The sequence below is a fragment of the Phyllobates terribilis genome, unplaced genomic scaffold (genome assembly GCF_046119375.1).
Source record: "Phyllobates terribilis strain yellow unplaced genomic scaffold, ASM4611937v1 Scaffold_35__1_contigs__length_13245226, whole genome shotgun sequence".
Classification (NCBI taxonomy): Eukaryota; Metazoa; Chordata; class Amphibia; order Anura; family Dendrobatidae; genus Phyllobates; species Phyllobates terribilis.
Window position 1 is genome coordinate 5315463 of NW_027362795.1, and position 25012 is coordinate 5340474.

Sequence of the window (25012 nt, forward strand, 5' to 3'; positions counted from 1 at the left end):
TCCTGTGACCTCATCACAGGTCCTGTACGCACAAAGCGGCCATATATGTGGTGGCGGCTCTGCAGGTGGAGGTATGTGGAGACCCCCATTACTGGGCGCAGGGGGCATTAACCCCTTTAGCACGGAGACTCTTTTGGGGTCTTGTGTTGCCCCTTTATAAGAATCATAAGGTTTTTGTTTTGTTTCCTGTAATAGATACATACGACCCAACTATGGAGACAGGAAGGGAGGAAACTTATTGTTCTCATAGTACAGGACCCCTTTACTGCCCCACAGTGTAATGCCCCCATTATGCCCTTTATGCAGGATGTATGATGCCCCCACACAGTGTAATGCCCCCATTATGCCCCTTATATAGGATGTATGATGCCCCCACAGTGTAATGCCCCCATTATGCCCCTTATGCAGGATGTATGATGCCCCCACAGTGTAATGCCCCCATTATGCCCCTTATGCAGGATGTATGATGCCCCCACAGTGTAATGCCCCCATTATGCCCCTTATGCAGGATGTATGATGCCCCCACACAGTGTAATGCCCCCATTATGCCCCTTATGCAGGATGTATGATGCCCCCACACAGTGTAATGCCCCCATTATGCCCCTTATGCAGGATGTATGATGCCCCCACACAGTGTAATGCTCCCATCATGCCCCTTATGTAGGATGTATGATGCCCCCACACAGTGTAATGCCCCCATTATGCCCCTTATGCAGGATGTATGATGCCCCCACACAGTATAATTCCCCCATTGTGTCCCTTATCCAGGATGTATGATGCCCCCACACAGTGTAATGCCCCTATTATGCCCCTTATGTTGGATGTATGATGCCCCCCACAGTGTAATGCCCCCATTATGCCCCTTATGCAGTATGTATGATGCCCCCACACAGTGTATTGCCCCGATTATGCCCCTTATACAGGATGTATGATGCCCCCACAGTGTAATGCCCCCATTATGCCCCTTATGTTGGATGTATGATGCCCCCCACAGTGTAATGTCCCCATTTTGCCCCTTATGCAGGATGTATGATGCCCCCACACAGTGTAATGCCCCCATTATGCCCTTTATGCAGGATGTATGATGTCCCCACACAGTGTAATGCCCCCATGATGCCCCCACACAGTTTAATGCCCCCACACAGTGTAATGCCCCCATTATGCCCCTTATGCAGGATGTATGATGTCCCCACACAGTGTAATGCCCCCATTATGCCCCTTATGCAGGATGTATGATGCCCCCACACAGTGTAATGCCCCCATTATGCCCCTTATGCAGGATGTATGATGCCCCCACACAGTGTAATGCCCCCATTATGCCCCCACACAGTGTAATGCCCCCATTATGCCCCTTATGCAGGATGTCTGATGTCCCCACATAGTGTAATGCCCCCATTATGCCCCTTATGTAGGATGTATGATGCCCCCCACAGTGTAATGCCCCCATTATGCCCCTTATGCAGGATGTATGATGCCCCCACACAGTGTAATTCCCCCATTATGCCCCTTATGCAGGATGTATGATGCCCCCACACAGTGTAATTCCCCCATTATGCCCCTTATGCAGAATGTATGATGCCCCCACACAGTGTAATTCCCCCATTATGCCCCTTATGCAGTATGTATGGTGCCCCCACAGTATAATGTTCCCCCAGTACCACCTGAGGTCCTGCAGTTGGAATAATCCCTCTGGAATTGGTTTTCCCTTTGGCTGCTCCCCTACATGTATACCCTCGAGCATGTATACATGCATGTAGGGGAGCAGGCCTTACTAGATATCGAGGCTTTATACAGTAATATACCGCATGAGGATGGTATCAGAGGAGTAAGACATTTCTTGAAATGGAGATCAGTAGAGTGTAGCAGACATAATGACTTCATGAAGGATCTTCTAAAATTCGCTATTACTCTTTTTGACAGGAAGTACTTCCACCAGCTCAGGGGTACTGCGATGGGGAGCCCCTGTGCCCCCTCGTATGCTAACCTATTCCTTGGCTGGTGGGAGGAATCCACAATATTCAGGGATGATCATAAGTGGTGGCATCCATATATTGGGGTATGGTACAAATATATTGACTACATTTTTATCATCTGGTCGGGGACGAGTGAACAATCTTTTGAATTTGTCAGGGAACTCAACATCAATAGAGTCTGCCTGAGATTTATATCAGAGATTAATTATTACCAGTTGCCGTTCCTGGATGTAATAATCAAGAAAGTACGAGATGGGACTCTAGGGACATTCATCTACCATAAACCTTCAAGCACTAATAAACTATTGAAGTGGGATAGCCACCACCCCATCCCCATAAAAAGAGGAATACCCCGGGGCCAGTTTTTACGGTTGGGTACTGCCATAATGTCACAGATTTTAATATACAGGCAATAGACCTGAACATCAGATTCAGGGAAAAAGGGTACACCTGGTACATTTTGGATTCCACATCATCGTTTGCAGAAAAATGGGAGAGACAGACACTTCTCCATACCTATCCAAGACACCAAGAAAAAGATGGTATAACACGAGTAAGAAAAACTTACAACCATCAGAGTGACTGTATCTTTCATATCCTCAGAAAACACTGGGATATACTTGTGGTTGAACCGGACCTGAGGGTGCTGTAGGATCTACTCCCATAATAACTTTCAGAAAGGGTCTGTCAGTTAGGGACCATTTAGTGCATAATTTCTGTCAGGAAAATATTGAGAAAGTATTAACAATTTCTCTCTATCCCTGAAACCCCTCTTCATCCCTCTCTTATCCATCATTTGTCACCAGAGGAGAGCTGACACTCCACGCAGCTGTTGGTATGCAAATACAAGTACAAGAAGCTCAGTAGCCTATTCTACTCAACATACGAATGATTCTCCTCTTGGCACAGACCTGGGATAGATTGACACCTTCCAACATAGGAGCAGAGATGGAAGGAAAGAGGAAATTGCTCTTTTAGGCTCAAAAGGGGTTTAACAAAGACTGCAGGATCTTCGGAGTCAAAACAAAATATGGAATAACTAAAGTTTCATAATTCTGATAATGATGGGACCCATATTTTTAGTGACAGGGTCAGCTAGGGAATGATATATATATTTTCCTGTCTCTGTAGGCCCCTCTGGGGGGGCTGTGGTGCAAAAGTCCCAAAATAACAGATCGCAGCTATATCGTGTGAGGTCTCTGGAGAAAGGTAAAATCATAGCGGAAAAAATTGTATCACTTTCAGGTCTCTATGATCAACCCACGATAAGATATCACTAAAATCAGATTTCTAATAAATATATGAAGGCTGGAGACCAGCCCCTGTGATGTCATCCAAGGGGTGTGTGGGCAGGTCTTTCCCTTCAGCAGCATAAAATAATCTGCTGAGGTTAGAGTAGTATTCATTGCGTTAGTATATATTTATTATAGCAACAGATCCTGCTGAGTGTCTCCCCTCCACCTATATTGAATCATCTCAGCGATCGTTATAGTAAGTTTTCTTTAATCCTGTTTATTTTGTGTAACTGCTTATATATTGTATTGTCCCCTTTTGTAAAATCTTGTATATTTTTCATAACACTGCCTCCCTTTTGGTTTAAATATAAAATTTAATAGTGCTGTTTCTTTTGTGCTGTAATTGTTCCCTCCCACGAAGCCATACGCTACCAGAACGCAGGCGTCCTCCCAGGCCTGTATTATAGTTCAAATCTGGAGGGTGTTGGCAGCGAGTAATATTAAGTGGGCTATCGTGAAGCTGACAGTGACCGTACAGCGGCATATACACATGTTCCATGCGTTGGAATCCGGAGATGTGATGCCATACGCTCACTGGTCGCTTGCTGATACCTATGTAGTGGATAGTCGGGATCGTGTGCTCCCCACTCCCTGACGAAATCCGGACAGAGTGACGGCAACGGTGAGATATTGTGTGATCTCCCTGGTGGCGTCGCTGCGGAACCCTGACAAATTGGTGCCAAGTGGTGGGATATTACAGAACATCAGTGGTTGGATTGAGCAATCATTCCTGTCACTGAAAACTTAAACGGTTCTTGCGAGAATACTGTGCAGATTTTTAAGAAATAAGAGTCAGTGTTTTAATATTTTTTTATTTGGGACATTATCTGTACGTATAGCAGTTGCATCCCCTACCCCTCTCTTGTTTTTCTGTCCTATATTTTATTTGGCAATGATAGCTACATGTGAAGAGCCCTGGTATCACCAGTAGTCAAAGGAGACTCTCACTGCTCTCTGTGAGCTGAGACAGATCGACCCCACAGGCAAGACCAGGCACCAAATGATTGCTGAACTGTTGCAAGGTGCTGCAGAGCTCGGATGATGGGGTGGCCAGCCAAGTCCCGGATGGTACTGCTGCAGGGGTCCCACCAGTGATTGCCAGCCAGACCCGCAGCCAGGGTAGTGTGGACCCCCTGCAGATGGCCTTGGAGCTGCTCACCGCAGACAATCGTGATGGACAACTGCAGCTGGTCCTGAAATTCCAGGAGCGAGCAGAGCAATGAGCCCAAGCTGACCGAGAGGCTGCTGAGCAACAGGCCCAAGCTGACCGAGAGGCTGCTGAGCGAAAGGCCCAAGCTGATCGAGAAGCTGCTGAGCGACAGGCTGAGGCTGAGAGAGCTGAGCAACAGGCCCAAGCTGACCGAGAGGCTGCTGAGCAACAGGCCTAAGATGACCGAGAGGCTGCTGAGCGACAGGCAGAGGCTGAGAGAGCTGAGCGACAGGCCCAAGCTGATCGAGAAGCTGCTGAGCGACAGGCCGAGGCTGAGAGAGCTGAGCGACAGGCCGAGGCTGAGAGAGCTGAGCGACAGGCCGAGGCTGAGAGAGCTGAGCAACAGGCCCAAGCTGACCGAGAGGCTGCTGAGCGACAGGCCCAAGCTGATCAAGAAGCTGTTGAGCGAAAGTGGCAAGATGAGCAGCGGTACAAGCTGGAGTTAGCCCGAATCCAGCTGCCGAAATCCACCGCATCGGGCAATGAGACCGGCAACACCAACTGCTTTAAACCCCGTCCGGAGCATTTTCCTGTAATGGAAAAGGACAGGGACTTGAACACATTTCTCTGAGGATTTGAAAAAGCCTGCAGACAGTACCAGCTGCTTGAAGCCCAGTAGGCCAGGTATTTAACCCCAGGGCGCCAAGGATAAGCTCTGGAGGTGTTTGCTTCTCCAATTCGAAAACAAGATGGAGACTATGAGGCCGTCAAGCAGGCCAGGTTAAAAAAAAGTACCAGCTGACTCCGGAGGTTTACTGGAAAAAGTTCAGAGCCCTCCAACGTGGACCACATGACTGCTACAGTGACGTGGTGGATGGGCTCAGGACCAACTTTGAGCAGTGGGTCCAAGGACTGTCAGTTACCACCTTCGAGGACCTGAAGGATCTGATGGTGAACGACCAGTTTCTTCGTCTTCCAGTGGAAGTTCAACAGTTTGTGCTTGACCGGGAGCCAAAGGAGGCTGCCAAAGCAGCCCAGATCGCAGATGCCTGTGAGGCCAACCGCACACCAGAGGTGCGTAAGTCAGCCGCCGCCAGCTGGAAAGGGGGTAAACCCACAACCACCCCCAGTGTTCCAACCAGCTGGCCCTCAGCGGGTTCTGCCCCATCTTCCAGCACCTGGCCTGCATTTGACTCCCATAAGTGTTATGTTTGTGACCAAACGGGTCACACAAGCCTTGTCTGCCCGGAGAGGCAGAAGATGAACACCACACCTGAGGCCCCAGGACCTACTGCAGCCATTCTTTATGTGGGTGAGGCGGTTGGCAGGGCCCGGGAAAACTTACAACCTGTTACTGTGGGCAACACCGTTGCTGTTGGCCTTAAGAACACTGGCGCAGAATGTACCCTCATCCGCCCTTAGTTCGTGTTACCAGAGGAACTCATTGCTGGGAAGACCCTGACTGTCACTGGGTTTGAGGGTATTTGCCGATAGCCTGAGTTTTTCTGGACTTGGATGCGGGGAGGGGGTTAAGGGAAGTGGGGGTGTTGGAGATTCTCCCCACTAATGTGCTATTGGGAACTGATCTGGGACAATTTATTGCCCGATACATCCCTGACCACCCTCCCAGATCTGATATGTCATGTAATGCCACTGTCAATTGACGGTAATGACAATAATGTAAATTTCATGCATAATAAAAATGTATGTTGTGTTAAAGGGAATTCAGCCACCTCACCCTGCGGGGTGATGCTGCTGAGGATCCCCTAAAGCGAGCCAGCATAAGTGCTATGGGCAAGGGGAGCAGGCACGGACACACCAGGAAGCAGGTTGTCCCGTGCGGGTGACCAGTGTCACTCCAGATAGTGACATGGTCAATGGTAGCTGTCCCATGACTAGCACAGCTCCAGAGGTGATGAGCAGGGATGGGGAGAAACATGGGGATCATAGGGAAAGTGGTTCCGTGCCGCTGACCAGTGTCACGACGGACTGTGACATGGCCGGTCGTAGCTCCCCCCTAGTGAGCATGGCTCCCAAGGTAAAAATGATGGTAGGAAGGGTAGGCCCCACAACTGGGCAAGGTAAAAGAAAGGTGTCCCCCCCCCCCCCCCTTCCCTGTCTGTCAGGAGTATGGGAGGAAGGTACCCATAGCCTGTAAGAGGTGTGGGGAAAATGTACCCCAAACCGATCAGGGTGATCGGAAAGCTGGATCTCCATTCGGTCAGAGTGGGGGGCAAGTTGGGTCAAAGGCATTTGGGCAGTATACGCCATGGTTGGGACACCCCATTAGCGAGACACATGAACAGTGTACATTGAGATCAAACCGAAGACATCTCCTTTTGTATCATTGAGATGATTAAACCCAATGTGAGAGGAGGTGATCACAATAGATGTATCCTCAAAAAAGAATGAGTGGATTTCCAAACTGGATTCACTGGCCCCTAAGGGACACAATGAGCAAATTTCTTATGCCTATTTTGTGTGAATACAGCCCCATTCTGGATTACATTTTTGGATTTTATACTCTACCCATTACTACTCAGTTCCCTGTGAATGAGGTTCACATATTGTTGTACTTCATCGAGATATCTGAGCTCCTATATCAGAATTATTTCTTATCAGTTATCTCCCACATACTATTTGTAATTAACAAGTGTGGTGATCCTTGTGTATCTCTATTTGTGCAATAGAGGTCAAATTTGACCATTTAGGAATATACTGTGGGCCATAACCCCATATCTTATGTAGTGATAAAGTACATCTACATGCCTATTGGGAGGATGTGCAATACTTGTTTTTAGTCTCCCATGACGCTGATCTCAGAGACAGAAAAATCCTATGTTGGTGGAATGCAATCCAAAACCATTAAGCGCTCCGGCGTGGAACGCATGCTTCCGGACATGAGCATTCGCAGATAGGAGACCTTGATGCACTCCGGCATGGAACGCACATGTCCCGCCACATTTGAGCTTTCTGCCCGCCCGTTGTTTTGTGCTGAATTGTGGGGAATACTTGAGAATTTATTTTTGTTCCATCTGTCTTTAGTTGATCCCACTGATGCATCAGATAAGTCCTCAGAGAATTATGATTAGAGGAACCCATGGACACATTAGGATTTGTGAAGCTGACCTCCGCTCTCCTCTATTTCCTTTGAATTTATTGTGTGACCTGTATTTCAGAACAGTAGCTCTTGGTTTGTTTCATTTCCATGTGTAAATTGAATTTGACTCGTAGTCTTTGATATCTCTTTCAAACTTAGTTTTTTTTATGTCTGAGATCCGTCCTCCAGACTTTGTAAATTCTTTTACATACTTTGTTTGAGTTTTGTATTCAAAAAGGCTTCTACACTCGGCGGAAAACTTTCACCTAGGTTTTTTCAAGAAACAAATATCAAATGCAATGTGACTTGATTATCCTTGGTTAGGGTTTTTTTTAATTTAGATTGTGAGCCCAATGAGGACAGTGATGATAATGTATGTAAAGCGCTGCGGAATATGTTGGCGCTATATAAAAATAAAGAATATATCTATAATATATTCGTACAAGCGTCCCTCTGTCTGAATCCTCTATAGACTGCGCAAGCGTGACACGCCTGCACAGTCTGGCTCTTACGGGTAAGAGGAGTGTGTAGGCACTGAACACATACCGCGATCTCCGGCGCCATACTTACCTGACCGGGAGGAGCGTTGCCACAGCGCCTCTCTTCTTGCCGGAGACTGGGGCAGTAGTGAAGGCGTCGGAATCGGCGCATGTGCATAGCGCTATCAGGTGCCATTTTACTGAAGACACATTTGCAGTGTGTCTTCAGCAAAATGGCACCGGACAGCGCGGTATGGGCACGTGCGTACTCCGGCGCCACACTCCTCCCCCGGCTGAACAGGACACCACAGCGCTGGAGCATAGGGAAGAAAGGTGAGTTTGTGCTTTTGTTTTTTTTTTGTATGTGTGCAGCGTGAAAGGGATGAGGGAGCCACCCATACTAGGATTGGGGGGTGAGGAGGCCACGCATACCAGGATTGGGGGGTGAGGGGGCCACGCATACCAGGATTGGGGGGTGAGGGGGCCACGCATACCAGGATTGGGGGGGGTGAGGAGGCCACGCATACCAGGATTGGGGGGTGAGGAGGCCACGTATACCAGGAATGGGGGGTGGGGGGCCACGCATACCAGGATTGGGGGGTGAGGGGACCACCCATACCAGGATTGGGAGGTGAGGGGACCATGCATACCAGGATTGGGGGGTGAGGGGACCACCCATACCAGGATTGGGAGGTGAGGGGACCATGCATACCAGGATTGGGAGGTGAGGGGACCACGCATACCAGGATTAGGGGATGAGGGGTGCCATGCATACCAGGATTGGGGATGAGGGGTGCCATGCATACCAGCATTGGAGATGAGGGGAGCCATGTATACCAGGATGAGGGGTACCATGCATACCAGAATAGGAATATGTGGTGCCATGCATACCAGGATAGGGATGAGGAGCCTTACATACCAGGATTGGGGATGAGGGAGCCATGCATACCAGGATGAGGGGTTGGGTGCCGTGCATAACAGGTTGAGGGATGGGGTGCCATGCATACCAGGATGATGGGTACCATACATACCAGGATAGGGATGAGGAGTGCCATGCATACCAGGATTGGGGATGAGGGGTATCATGCATACCAGGTTTGGGGATGAGGAAGCCATGCATACCAGGATTGGGATGAGGAGTGCCATGTATGCCAGATTTTGAATGAGGGGTGCCATGCATACCAGGATTGGGGATGAGGGGTGCCATGCATACCAGGATTGGGGATGAGGGGTGCCATGCATACCAGGATGAGCAATGGGGTGCCATGCATACCAGGTTTGGGGATGAGGAAGCCATGCATACCAGGATTGGGGATGAGGGATGTCATGCATACCAGGATTGGGGATGAGGGGTGCCATGCATACCAGGATTGGGGATGAGGGGTGCCATGAATACCAGGATGAGAGATTGTGTGCCATACATACCAGGATTGGGATGAGGGGTGCCATATATACCAGATTTGGAATGAGGGGTGCCATGCATACAGTACAGACCAAAAGTTTGGACACATCTTCTCATTGAAAGATTTTCTGTATTTTCATGACTATGAAAATTGTACATTCACACTCAAGGCATCAAAACTATGAATTAACACATGTGGAATTATATACTTAACAAAAAAGTGTGAAACAACTGAAAATACGTCTTATATTCTAGGTTCTTCAAAGTAGCCACCTTTTGCTTTGATGACTGCTTTGCACACTCTTGGCATTCTCTTGATGAGCTTCAAGAGGTAGTCACCGGAAATGGTTTTCACTTCACAGGTGTGCCCTGTCAGGTTTAATAAGTGGGATTTCTTGCCTTATAAATGGGGTTGGGACCATCAGTTGTGTTGGGCAGAAGTCAGGTGGATACACAGCTGATAGTCCTACTGAATAGACTGTTAGAATTTGTATTATGGCAAGAAAAAAACAGCTAAGTAAAGAAAAATGAGTGGCCATCATTACTTTAAGAAATGAAGGTCAGTCAGTGTGAAAAATTGGGAAAACCTTGAAAGTGTCCCCAAGTGCAGTTGCAAAAACCATCAATATCTACATAGAATCTGGCTCACATGAGGACCGCCCCAGGAAAGGAAGACCAAGAGTCACCTCTGCTTCTGAGGATAAGTTTATCCGAGTCACCAGCCTCAGAAATTGCAGGTTAACAGCAGCTCAGATTAGAGCTCAGGTCAATGCCACAGAGTACAAGCAGCAGACACATCTCTACAACAACTGTTAAGAGGAGACTTTGTGCAGCAGGCCTTCATGGTAAAATAGCTGCTAGGAAACCACTGCTAAGGACAGGCAACAAGCAGAAGAGACTTGTTTGGGCTAAAGAACACAAGGAATGGACATTAGACCAGTGGAAATCTGTGCTTTGGTCTGATGAGTCCAAATTTGAGATCTTTGGTTCCAACCACCGTGTCTTTGTGCGACGCAGAAAAGGTGAACGGATGGACTCTACATGCCTGATTCCCACCGTGAAGCATGGAGGAGGAGGTGTGATGGTGTGAGGATGCTTTGCTGGTGACACTGTTGGGGATTTATCCAAAATTGAAAACCTACTGAACCAGCATGGCTACCACAGCATCTTCCAGCATCACGCTATTCCATCCGGTTTGCGTTAAGTTGGACCGTCATTTATTTTTCAACAGGACAATGACCCCAAACACACCTCCAGGCTGTGTAAGGGCTATTTGACCAAGAAGGAGAGTGATGGGGTGCTACGCCAGATGACCTGACCTGAACCCAATCGAGATGGTTTGGGGTGAGCTGGACCGCAGAGTGAAGGCAAAAGGGCCAACAAGTGCTAAGCATCTCTGGAAACGCCTTCAAGATTGTTGGAAGACCATTTCCGGTGACTACCTCTTGAAGCTCATCAAGAGAATGCCAAGAGTGTGCAAAGCAGTCATCAAAGCAAAAGGTGGCTACTTTGAAGAACCTAGAATATAAGACATATTTTCAGTTGTTTCATACTTTTTTGCTGAGTATAAAATTCCACATGTGTTAATTCATAGTTTTGATGCCTTCAGTGTGAATGTACAATTTTCATAGTCATGAAAATACAGAAAAATCTTTAAATGAGAATGTGTGTCCAAACTTTTGGTCTGTACTGTACCAGAATTGGGGGTGAGGGGAGCCATGCATACTAGTATTGGGGGTGATGGGTGCCATGCATAGCCGGATTGGGAGTGAGGGGTGCCATGCATACCCGGATTGGGGGTGAGGGGTGCCATTCATACCAAGATAGGGATGAGGGCAGAACAAATACCAGGATGGGGGCAGCACAAATACCAGGATAGGGGCAGCACTATACCAGCATGGGAGACCATATCCCAATAAAAATGCTCGCCACCCGGGTGTAGAACGGGCTCAATAGCTAGTTTATATATATAAATGTGGACATACACCCTGTAAAGCATGCAACTATGTTAATAAAACCGACAAATTTGAAGAAAATCTAATGGGACAACAATTTGCAATACACAATTTCATCAATTGTAACACTATAGGGGTCATCTATTTAATAGAGTGTATAGAGAGTTAATTACAATATGTGGGATGGACGTCAGTTCCGCTATAAACCTGTATTAGAAGACATTTATCTGACGCAATCAATCCCACAGCATTAAACCTGTCTATGGTTTCAAGACACTTTTCACAAAAACATAAAGGGGATATCAGATCCTTCAGATATTAGGAATAGAAAAGGTTTATAAACCATTAAGAGGTTTAGATATGAAAAGAAAAATCTTAAATAGAAAGTCATATTGGATATTAAAATTACACACTAGAGCCCCACAGGGAATGAACATCAGACAGGATTAATATTACAGTGCAATTAATTGTATTTGTCTTTGATTTCCAGTGATTTTATTGAATATCTCATGCATGAGTTGTATTTGTGTATTCTCTTTTTCTTCCATACAATACAGGGTTAAATTGTCTGAGAAGTGCTCAGTAATCAATGGACACCCAGGAAAGGGAAGGATATAAAAGTATCACAGAGACTCACATGTTGTAAATCAGGAATAAGCATTGGTTTGGTATGTGGGCATTGGTGGTATGCCATCACAACAGTTTTTATGAATTCACAATAAATGTGAGGTTTTAACAATATAGACCATGCTGGAGAATCCATCTCTCCTCCTTTCTCTACTTGAACCTTGAAATGTCCCTGACCAGGGCGGCTCCATGCGGTGATCTTCAGACAAGGTGCATTGAATAAACAGTGAGCTGACCTCCCTCTCCATTTTCCCATTATATCCATATTTTCCCTATAGTGATGAATATTTATTTTTGCTAAAACTGTGATATTTTCACTTTAAAACTTTTTTAAACCTTTTTTTATAAACATTTTTAAACAACTCTCATTAGTGCGATCATACAACACAGAAGCCTCTGATTGCTCAGGTGATGCACTGTACTACTGTAGTGCCGTGTATTATTACTGCCTGTGCAATAGTAATGTCCCCATACACATGAGATAAGTGTTGACTGATCGGTCATTTGGTAGACGGCTATCTCTCCAGACTCCTCCATACACACAAATATTCCAGCTTTCCTGTGGTCTGTATGAGAGAGTCACCACCAGACTCCTCTAGCGGAGGATTATCTACAGGAAGAACAAACATTTTAGCCTCTGAAATTCAGGATCCCAGATCCTTCTCTGCCCTGACATCATCTGTCGGGAGGCCCCCAAATACATTATATAGTTGACCAAACCCCCCGAAATCAGTGCTTTCATGCAGCTTTAGTCTAATGTGTCTGGGGGCGTTAAAAGGTAATTTATTGAATGCCACCTCTGGCCCGGCCTAATAGACTTTCGTACATTGCAGGCCCAGGCACCATTATTATTATTATTATTATTATTAATTTATATAGCGCCATTGATTCCATGGCGCTGTACATAAGGGGTTACATACAAAATGAGAATATCACTACAGTAGACAAACTAACAAAGATAGACTGGTACGGGGGGAAGAGGACCCTGCCCTTGCGGGCTTACATTCTACGGGACATTAGTATTGTAGGAACTAGTCAGCCCCATACTATTGAGCACTTGGGGGAGGAGGGGCATTCAGCCAAACTCTGTCACACCTTCTTAGATGCCATGTTTGCTTTTTGCAGGAGCAAGTGGTTAAACTGCCAGGGATTTTATTGCAGCTGCAACTGTGCCAGCCTTGCAGTGTACATCTATGTTCTGGTGTCCAAAAGAGTTCATATAAGAACAAAAACAAATGTTTAACGTGTTAAAAATGACAATGTGTCTTCTGCTTTTTGCATGTTTTTTTTTTTTACAAGAATTGCTGGTGACAGTTTTCTTTTGAAACATTTTAATATCTGCTTTTTTCTGGGTTTTTTTCTTGTAACATAGGAAAGCCTAAGGCCAGAAGTAAACCCCATAATACACTGTATATGTAGACTTTAGTATCAAATCATTTCTGTCCACGGTGTTTGTGCAAACAAAACAGCTTTTATAAAAGCCTCAAACTTCTGTGTGTGAATCAGACTTGAGATCTAACTTGATAGAAGATTACAGTCTGGGGAAGACGGGAAACATTCATATAGACGACCGGTGGTGATGTAGTCAGTGAAGAACTCTGGCCAAATATGGTTTTTGAGCCATAGTAGAACATGTTGCCTCATCATGAAGTAGTTATTTCTCATGTTGCTTGTAATGAATATCTCCTGCAGAATTGCTAATGCCAATTCCAGTGTCGGAAAATGAGATGAGAATTAGCGTTATGGAAGGTGAGTGTCAGGAACTCACAAAGAGACGACACTGGGGAGATCACACAATCTCTCACCGGTGCCGTCACTCTGTCAAAATATGTGTATATGCCTCTGTATGGTCACTGTCAGCTTCACGATAACCCAATTATTATTATTCGCTGCCACCACCGTCCAGATTTGAAATATAATACAGGCCTGGTCGGACGCCTGCGTTCTGGTATATGGCTTCGGGGGAGGGAACGATTACAGAAAAAAAGAAACAGGACTATTACATTTTATATTTAATCCAAAAGGAAGGCAGTGTTATGAAAAATATACAAGGATTTTACAAAGGGGACAATACAGTACAGAATATACAGTTACACAATAAAAACAGGATTAAAGAAGACTTGCGTACTAGCCAGATCGCAGAGACAATTCTGTTTAGCTGAAGGGAGGCGCCCCACTTATTGATTTGACTGTTATCGAACAAGATCCATTTATTATAGTCTCTATACCCCCCTGGCAACGAATACTCATCCATCCTCCGTGGATTCTTTTATGCCTAAGGGGAGACCTGCCCACACAGTACCTGGGATGACATTACGTGGGCTGGTCTCCAGTCTCCATATTTTTATTAGAATATCTGGCTTTTGCGATAATTTATCGTTGGATAACTTATCGTTGGTTATTACTTCCGGAAACCCGGAAGTAATACCATTTTTTCCGTTACCTTCCTTTAGAGACCACACATGACATAGTTGCGGTCTGTTATTTTGTTACTTTTGCACCCCAGCTACCAAGAGGGGCTCACAGCTGCGAAAAAATAAGCATATTGTTCCTTGGCTGACTCTGCCACTAAAAATATGGGGCCCATTATTAGCGGAGCTATGGAACTTCCAACATTCCATATTTCATATCAGCTCCGGACATCCTGGAGTTTGTGTTAAACCCTTTTGAAGCCTAAATGAGTTTTCCTTCAAACTCTGCCCCTGATGGAAGGTGTCAGTCTATCCCATGTCTGTGCTAAGAGGAGATGCATTCGTATGTTAAGTGGGTCAGTAGCACCTTTTGTGCTGCATTTGTCTACAAGTGACTTCTGCTGTGTGTGTTAAATTGCATGGAAACAGTTGGCCCAAATGGTGGATAAAGGAGGGGTGAGAGGGAAATGGGGTTTGGGACTAATTGTTATTATCTTCTCAATATTTCCCTGACCGTGGGTCTATGAGAAACGTATTAAGCTGCAGACTCCGAGAAAGAAATTGCTTATTATCTATGGCCTAAAATATATAGGTTTTATTACTAGATGTAAAGAAAAAACTAAATACTGTCAAATAATAAATCTCCTCATATGTTTCCCCTCGTTATCTCCAATGGTTGTATTATTACACAGGATTTTTATGATGTTACATCGGCTCATCATCTTCTCATTCAGGTCTCTACAATATCGGATCCTCTCAGTGAAGATCTTCTATATAACACAATTTTCCTGATTTCCCCATCAAAGATGGATATGGACAGAGACAAGATGGTGGAGAGGATATTACACCTCACCCTAGAGATCCTCTTCCGGCTTACTGGAGAGGTGAGACATTCTGATGACGTCACATTACATCATTCTTATCTATGGGAATAACAGATGGACAGAACTGAAGAGGTGAGGACTCTGGAAATGTCTGGAGGGAGATTTATGAATGTGTCTCTCCATAACCAGGATTACACAGTAGTGAAGAAAACCTCTAGTGAGCGCCATCAGGTCCATGTGTCTGAGGGATGGGAAAGAACCCTGAGCCCATTCACGGGGCCTTCATCTCAAGCCTTGATACATGATGACATCAATGACCAGAAGATCCTAGAACTCACCTACAAGATGATTGAGCTGCTGACTGGAGAGGTGACACTGCTGGGACATTATATAGCAACACTATGAAGGGATCGGGGAGATGACTGTATCATTGTATGTGTCAGGTTCCTATAAGGTGTCAGGATGTCGCTGTCTATTTCTCCATGGAGGAGTGGGAGTATTTAGAAGGACACAAAGATCTGTACAGGGACGTCATGATGGAGGTTCCCCAGCCCCTCACATCACCAGGTAATAGGACTAAATACACACGGCCTATAATTATCTGTATGTAAAGAATGAATTCAGTCCCTGGATGTGTTTCCTCCAGATCTATCCAGTAAGAGGACAACACCAGAGAGATGTCCCCGTCCTCTTCTTCCACATGACTGTAAACTAGAAGATCCCAATGTTCCTCAGGATCATCAGGTAGATGGAGAGAAGGTGTCATGAGATTTCCCCTATGATGTGTAGACGGCTGTAAAGGTCTTGTGCTCAGTCATGTTTTATCCACCAGTATTATATGTTTTATACTTGTGTAATGAGAACGGTGGAGATGGCAGGATTAGAGCCGATCATACATGTGACTTCTCCATCTACTTTTATATTTGTTTCAGGGTGAAGATCTGATCCATATTAATACTACAGAGACATATGTGAGGGGTGATGAGCGGTGTAAAGAGGAGATTCCTACATATGACCACCCAGGTGAGTAGTAACCACTAAATATACAGAAGTCACAGATTCTTCTTAGTCACCAGCTGTGGCTGCTTTATCGGTGGTGTAGTCCGGCTGTGTCACAATTGTGTGATCACCATTTTGCCGCTAGACCACAACATTCTCCTCCGTTCAAAAATGTTCAATTTACTTTGTGTAATTGTAAAAGCCCTTTTCTATATAACTTACAACCTGGAGAATACCCCTACCCCCTGGGATTAGGAGACGCTGACCGTTACCTGCCCAGATCTGTAAACTACAAAGCCAAATGACAGCGTACGTAGAATGTGCTGACAAGTGAGAAAATCACTTGAAGAAAAATATTATGATGGGCCTGTAAGAGAAAGCGGAGGGTAATGATGCTGTTGGCTTCCTAGAACCCTGATATCTTATTGGATGAATCTACCTTCTCTCCCTTCTGTGCGGCTGAATGTGCTCATATGGTCCCTACAAGACCAGGTCCAGTCTTTCTGGCCAAACTTCACTTTTATTATCGACAACATTAAATGTGCAGTGAGGGCCAAGTGTGAATTTCTGTCCAATAACAACAGAGTTTCCCTTTATCCTGAGTTTTCAATATCTTTTAAAACCAACTAACTTCAAACAGGATTGCAATAAACTATACAAAAAACATTACTCCTGTGCCATGATATATCTCTAAGCTGTGCATGGCTGATGGCTGTAATATACATCTTTACCAGTACGTCCATCATAACGGCACGACAGGAGTTAAGTCCTCTGTTCCTCTAGGGACAGGAAACACATGAGAGGTTAAAAGCCCCCCATCACACCCTCAGTATGTTTTTCCTGTCCCTAGCAGGACAGGACGCTATGGAGAGGTTCTCCGAAGATAAGAAGTTACCTGAGAGCCAGGGGGATTGGGGGGGTCTGAGAACTCTCCCCTTCCTTCGGTCCAGAGGCTCCATGCTGATACTCCTTTGCGGGGTCCCTCAGCCAGAAGACCGCCGCTTGCCGCTGTATCCCCCGGACAGGGGGCTCTGAGCGTTGCGCTATCCCACCGGCTGAGGGGCCGGCGTGCGCTCCACGGAGGAGCGCGGTGTATGGCTTCCGGCGGGAGGCGGAGTGATCAAGGAACATCCGCTTTGGGGCCGGCGTGCGTTCCAGGGTGGAACGCACGCCGAGCACGGCGCGAGACTTCCGGCCGGGAGGCGGAGTCAGAAGAGCGGACTTCTGCTTTGGCCAGCGTGCGTTCCAGGGTGGAGCGCACGCCGCTTCTCCCTTCCGGCATTGAGAAGAGGCTTCGGCATCCAGTACGCACAGGTGCCCGGAGGCAGTGGTGAGCCTCCAGGTCATTAAGAATAACAATTATCGTTGGGGCGTGGCTACCACCTGGATCAGGTAAGACCCTATAAAAGGGTACACCTCAGCCACACACACACACTGACACCATGGAAGCTAATCCTTCACGGTCAGAGGCCCCTTCAGAGTCCCTGGGCAGTGTGAGTACAGCCTTAGGCCCTTCTCTGGATAAATCAGAGTATTCTAGGACAGGGTTTTATAGTAAATCTCCGGTGTCCTTTTATATTTTTTTATGGATTAGGAGAGGGCAACCCAGAGGTCTGGACCTTCTTCCAAGAAATCAAGACGATGTATAGACTGCAACACAAAGCTTCAGGACTCATATAAAAAGCGGCTGTGTAAAAAATGTATAGCCGAGGTCCTAAAGGAAGAAAAAACTTCCTTTTTGACGGATATAAGATCTGATACGTGAGGAGGTCCAGAGTACAGTCTCGAGCCTCATGCCTTCCCGTACACAGCCGTCACCCCAAATAGTTCAGCCCTCTCCTCGCCAGAAAAGACCTAGGTGGGAGAGGGAAGAGGCGTCTGAGGAAGGAGAATATTCAGATTCCGCATCAGAGCACAGTCTAGAAGAGGATGAGGATCGCTTCTCTCAGTTACCCTCACAAGAGAGAAAGAAATAGGTCTTCTCTACGGAACATACGGATGAGCTGTTAAGGTCCGTCAGGCATACTATGAACTTAGAGGACACTCAGGTCTCCCATTCCAGACAAGATGAAATGTTCGCAGGTCTGAGAACTCAGAGAAATAGTGTTCCCTGTAAATGAGCATTTAAAATCAATGATTATGGAGGAATGGGAAGAAGTGGAGAAAAGACTCATTGTGCCAAGAGACTTTAAATCCCGTCTTCCTTTCAATCCGGAGGACATCAAACTTTGGGAGGAAATCCCTAAAGTAGATGTTCCAATAGCGAAAGTGGCTAAGAAAACATCCATCCCCTTTGAGGACTCTTCTTGCCTCAAGGACGCAATGGATAGGAAGGCAGAGAGCATGCTCAAGAGGAGTTGGGAGGCCTCAGCAGCCATAATTAAGTCAAATATCGCTGCCACTTCAGTGGCAAGATCCATGTGCCTTTGGTTAGACGAGCTGTCAGATCAAATTAGGTCGGACTCCCCTGTAGAGATGCTATCAGACTCTCTTCCCATGTTAAAGCTGGCAACTCAATTCATGGCTCATGCCTCGGCCAAATCAGTCAGATTCGCAGCTAGATGTAGCGTATTATCTAATACAGCTAGATGGGCGATATGGCTAAAGACGTGGTTGGGGGATAGCCACTCAAAGAATAAATTGTGCTCAATCCCCTTTTCGGGTGCTCGGGTCTTTGGTCCAGTGTTGGACGAGATCCTAGAAAGAGCATCGGACAAGAAAAAAGGATTTAGGGTTAAAAGATACCAGCCCTTTCGTGGACCCCGTCGATCCCATAAACGTGATTACAGGGGTAAGGGGGAGATGGTCTTACAGGAAGGGAGGAAAGGACAGAGCAGATCAGGTCACCTCTGGGGCCCCAGCTAGACCATGACACCATTGGAGTAGGGGGCAGGCTTCTTTTCTTTCAGGACAAGTGGGCGTCCATTAAAAAAAACAGTGGATCCTGCGTTCCTTAGGGGAAGGTTTCAAAATAGACTTCTCCCATACCCCCCCTCGTCGTTTCCAAATCACTCGTCCTCGCTCCCCCGTAGATCTCAAAAGTCTATGGCAGGATATATTAGTCCTTCAATCCCTACACGTGGTGAAACAGGTCCCCCCTTCAGAGCAGGGTTTAGGCCATTATTCCTCCCTCTTCTCGGTGTTAAAACCCTCGGGCAAACGCCGTACGGTTATAAACCTCAAGCCCTTAAACCAGTGGGTGGAATACAAAAGGTTCAAAATGGTAACTATAAAAACCAGCATTCCATTGATAGAGAAGGGATCGGTAATGTGCACCCTAGACCTCAAGGATGCATATTACCATGTTACAATTCACCCAAGTCACCAGCAATACCTAAGGTTCGCTCTAGAGCAGGAAGGCACAGTACACCACTTTCAGTTCACTTGCCTACCCTTCGGTCTATCCTCGGCCCCCTGAATATTCACAAAGGTTATGACAGAAGTAGCGGCCTTCTTAAGAACACAGGGGATTATAATCATCCCTTACCTGGACGATATATTGAGTCAGAGTCTCTTCTTCTCAGTCAACAAGAGCATACGATCGAAACCCTGGAATATTTGGGGTGGAACATCAATTGGGAAAAATCAAGCCTCCATCCAAGTACTACAAAAGTATTTCTAGGGGTACTCTTAGATTCCAGTCTTCAAAAGTCCTCCTTGCCCCAGGAGAAAAGAGAAAAAATAAAACTGGAAATTTACAACTTTGAGAAACGGAAGACCACCTCAATCAGATACGCCATGCGGATCTTAGGACTGATGACCTCATGCATTCCAAGCATGAAATGGGCACAGGCCCATTCAAGGCCGTTACAGAAGTCGATCCTGTCAGTTTGGAACAGACGACCATCGGGGTTAGACAAGAAAATGAGACTGTCAAGAGAGCTAAAAAACTCCCTTTCCTGGTGGACAGACCTTTCAAACTTGGAAAACGCAGTAGACTGGATCCTTCTTCCTTCAATCCAGATCCATACGGATGCCAGCCAAAAAGGCTGGGGAGCAAGCATAGGAAACAGACATCTACAAGGGATGTGGCCCAAGGAGATACAACACAGGTCGTCAAATTTCAGAGAGCTAAAGGCGGTCCGGGAGACTCTTCAAAGATGCCAGCATTTGCTCAGAGGAAATCATATAAAAATTTTCTCAGACAACAGCACCACCATCGCTTTTCTTCGTAGACAAGGAGGTCCAAGAGGAAAATGGTTACAATCCTTGGCGTCAAGAATTTTCTACTGGGCGGAGAGAAATGTCCTTTCAATATCGGCTATTCATCTAAGGGGGTCCGAAAATGTGGTAGCAGACTTTCTCAGCAGAGCAAGAGTTGGTTCCTCAGATTGGGTGCTGAATCCGGAGGTGTTTCATCAAAACATTCAACGATGGGGCACCCCGTTCATAGACCTGTTCGCAACAAGGAAAAACAGGAAGCTGCAGCGCTTTTTTTTTCCTTGGACCCAGCCGACAGCCCAGAAGGAATAGATGCCCTTTCTCAATCGTGGGGGACCAAACTGGTGTACGCCTTTCCTCCAGTCCCTCTCATCTCAAGAGTACTAAGGAAAATCCAACAGGAGAGGGGAGCTCTTATTCTGATAGCGCCCTACTGGCCCAAAAAGAGCTGGTTCCCTCTGCTACACAGGATGGCGGTGGATCACCCATTCAGACTCCCAGCCAGGAGAGATCTTCTATTGCAGGGTCCCTTGTTACATCCGAACATCCAATTCCTCCAATTGATAGCATGGAACCTGAGAGGCGGATCCTAGCCTCTAAGGGCCTTTCTCATCGGGTAATTACAACTCTACAAGCCTGTAGGAAACCAGTAACGTCAGCCATCTATACTAGGATTTGGAAACAGTTCTGTAGCTTTGCAGGTCAGTCTGTGGGAAATTCGCCTCACCCCAATATTCCAACGTTATTGGATTTCCTCCAAGAGGGATTTGATAAGGGTCTGAGGCCAAATACGTTAAAAGTTCATATCTCGGCCCTAAGTGCTTTTTTGGACTACTCCTTAATAGACCACCCATGGATATCAAGGTTCATAAAAGCAACTTCTCGTTTAAAACCCACGATAAGGAGTCTAGTACCGCCATGGGATCTGAACCTGGTGTTGAGGGCTTTATGTAAGCCTCCCTTTGAACCCCTAGAAGAAACATCAGTAGACCTGCTTTCTATGAAATCAGCCTTTCTTGTGGCAGTTACTACAGCGAAACGGGTAGGCGAGATCCAGGCCCTCTCAGTTCTGGACCCATACCTTAAGATTCTGGAAGACAGATTGGTTCTTAAATTGGACCCCTCCTTTCTCCCTAAGGTGGTGTCCAGTTCGAACCTGAATCAAGAGATAATACTGCCGTCTTTCTGCCAGTCCCCCAAAAATGAAAAGGAAAAATCCTTCCATACCTTGGACGTCAGGAGGGCAATTGTTCGGTATATAGAAATCACAGCCCCCTCCCCAGTTTTGTGTTCCTAATCAGAACCCATTTTTCAAATCTGACGTGTGTCACTTTATGTGGTGATAATTTGGAATTCTTCACAAAGGATAATAGGAAACAAATGGACCTTACAAATAATATTCCAACTTCTTTTGAATCCGACAATCCCCTATATACGGTTGTACACTACTGTCTGGGCACATGGCAGGTTAAGAAGGGAAGAAGCGCCATTTAGCTATTAGGAATGCAGATTTTGCTGGAATAGTTTGCAGACACAATGTATTGGGGGCACTAGTCATGGTCACCTGGAAGATCAAAAGATGGCCACCACGAATAGGCTTGGCACGATCTACCCTGTTTACAGATTTCACAAATTACTTTGCTCATCACCCTTTAACCCCTCTACATAGATCTGTTCTTACACAGAGACCCCTAGGCTTGGGCCACGGTGTTACCTGCTGTTCTGTGGCGTGAGATGGGAAGAAGAATAGTCAAGTGGCCGGGTCAGAACCAGGAGGTCAAAGAAAATACAAAATCAGAAGACACAAGATTAGTCAGTAAACGGGCCGAGGTCACAACAGGAAACAAATACACAAGCCTGGAGCTGAGCACAGAGGACTGAACCAGAGGAGAACAAGGCTGTATCTGGCAGCTTCTGGCAATATGCTTCCAGCTTTAGTAGGGTGCGGTGCTCTCCAGTTGGCTGAAGCAGGGAGCAGATTACTCCAGCTGGACAGCACACACACCCATACTGCCAGACTGGATGGTACTACTGGTCCCAGGCACCCTAATCTTAGTGGCTGGACAGAGCCTGCGCCCCCCAGAGCTTCTGATTCTGACATCTCCTCCATCACCAGCGCCGCCTGCAGGATGAATAAGGCGGCTCCTGGTGAGAGAAGCAGATGTAAGAGGAGATGAAGCAGAAGGAGAAGCTGACGACCCAGAGGAGATGGGACACACCTTTTGCAGAAGCCCTAATATGACAAAATGTCAGAATATCAGAGCAGTAGAAATCCCCATAAAGTGACTCCATTTTGGAAATTATAACCCTCAGTGAAATAATCTATAGGAGTAGTGACTATTTTGACTCCACAGTCACTTTTCAGAAATTAGCACGCAGTGGATGTTGGAGAGTGAAAATTGTTAATATACCATTTTATTACCCAACACATAGTGCCCAGATTGTGCTCCGTAAATTAAGTGAGTTGTTGTCACTATATCAATGCCAAATACATGGAGGCTAAATGTGGTTTGGACACACTGCAAGGCTCAGAAGCGAGGGGGAGATCTGACTTTGGGAGAGCGGATATTGCTGGATTGGTTTATGGAAGCCATGTTGCTTTTCAAGAGCATTTGATCCACTAATAATGTGGAAACCTCTGTTTTTCCACTGACAGATGATGGACCTGAGTGGGGACTTGTTTTTTTGTGAGATGAATAGAAGTTTTTATTGGTATTATTTTCGCCTACATAACATTGGTGGCTTTTTATTCCATATTTTGGAGGCAGAATGAATAAACAGTTGAACACTACGATCCACTGGTTCATCCTATGAGGTTTTCTATTAGACTGTGAACTGTCATTGTCCTGGTGAATAATTGCATTTTTTATATAACTTGCCTTTTTTACGGACAGTTTAACACTAGGACTACTGGACTCGTGACCCCGCCTAGAACTACTGAAAGGAGTCATTTTGACTCCTTGCTTGTTTTCGTTTATTTTTAGAGTTTCATTTGTGGTTATTTATTAATAATTATATTTTTTGTAATGTATTATTATTGTGAGATCCAACAGTAATGCTTTTGATTGTTTTTTTTCTGCTTTTCTTATTTTTCTACAGAAAATAACAATAATTATAATACACGTTTTTCAAACATTTTTTTTTATTCAAGTGCACACATATAGACAACAACTGAAGAACAAAAAGCAGAGAAAATGTAGGTGGAGGAGCATAAAAATGAAAATATGGCGCAGAATTCACCTTCTAAACATTTGGTGTTTCGCATTTTAGGCATTGCCTTTGATTTATGGCAGTACATTGCCCACACAAAGACTTACCACAAGTCTTACAATTTCCGACAGATCTATTTTTCTTGCACTTTTCTTTGATCTGGCAAAATTTTGTTTGAACCATCACTTCTGAGCATGTAGAAACTTGGGACGTGGAACCCTTTTCCCTATCTGTGACATAAGGACCACTCAACTCTCTCACAAGCGTTTGCAAAAATGCCTTGCGTGACATTTTTTGGTGGGTAATCTCCTTGAATATTATCCATGCATTTATACCCGCAAAGTCTAAGGCATTTTCAAATGCATGAACAGGCCATCTCCTTGTGCATGTTCTTGTGGTATATTTTCGTGCCATCTGATCCACTACATCTACTCCATATTTTGTTTCATTGTAAAACTTTACCGTTTCTGGAGTTTTTTTTAGCGGAATCAGACGCAACAACAACATCTGGATGGACGGAACTCAAAATGACAACATTTTTGTTGGGCTTTCCTTGATATACTGTAAGTGTAAAATTGTCTTCATTTCTAAACCCTTTAGTGTTGTACAATTCCTCTTTCATGGATTTTATTTCTTTAGGCACTTCTCGTCTTATCTTGTTCAGTGTTCCCACGATGGTTGTTCCTTTGCTTTTTAGCTGTTTAGCTAATTTTACTGAAGTAAAATAATTATCGGTTGTAACATTGCGACCTTTTTTCAAAAACGGGTCCAATAACTTCATTACCACATGGTCAGCTAAACGGTCCTCAGCACGGCGTGTGTCATCTTTGCCTAGATAAGGGAAGCCATTTGCCAGATATTTGCTCCTCTTATCAACAGCTAGCCAATATTTGTGGCCATATTTATCTGGTTTGGAAGGCATGTACTGCGTGAATGGACACCTAGTTTTGCTTGGGAAAAGTTGCTCATCCACCGTTATGTATGGGCCAGGTTTGTAACACGCAATACAATTTTCAATAAACCTGTCCCACACAGTAGAAAATAGAGCAAACTTGTCCGTTTGCAGTCTCTCCGATCGAGTAGATTTCTCATCAAATCTGAGAAACCTCATAATTTCAACAAAGCGGTCCCTAGACATTGTCGCTTTGCAAAACGGTATTCCCCAGTCATTACACTAAATACTGCTAATCGAGTGACGGTTCGTGCCAGATATTCCACGAGCATAGAATATCGCAATGAATGCATCTAGCTCCTCATCAGATAGAGTAAACTGTAAATTATTGTTCCTGCATGCTTCTGCAAGCGTACAGTTCTTTATATGTGTCAATATATATGAATCAAAAAATAAACGCCATGCGCTCAAAGGACTATCGATAATGATATTTCTTCTGGCGTATCCTGTAGGGCCAGGTGCTTCTCGAAGAAT

At 45.5% G+C, this 25012-nt stretch overlaps 1 protein-coding gene across 1 annotated transcript; it reads left to right on the forward strand.

The window, feature by feature from the left end:
• Positions 1 to 24844, forward strand: LOC141182616 (oocyte zinc finger protein XlCOF29-like). The gene is made up of 7 exons (XM_073660778.1): positions 1 to 71; positions 15127 to 15276; positions 15406 to 15585; positions 15660 to 15783; positions 15863 to 15960; positions 16149 to 16239; positions 23476 to 24844. The coding sequence occupies exons 2-7, from the start codon at positions 15199 to 15201 to the stop codon at positions 23538 to 23540; spliced, it is 636 nt and encodes a 211-aa protein (XP_073516879.1). The 5' UTR covers positions 1 to 71; positions 15127 to 15198; the 3' UTR covers positions 23541 to 24844.
• Positions 24845 to 25012: the final 168 nt, after the last annotated feature.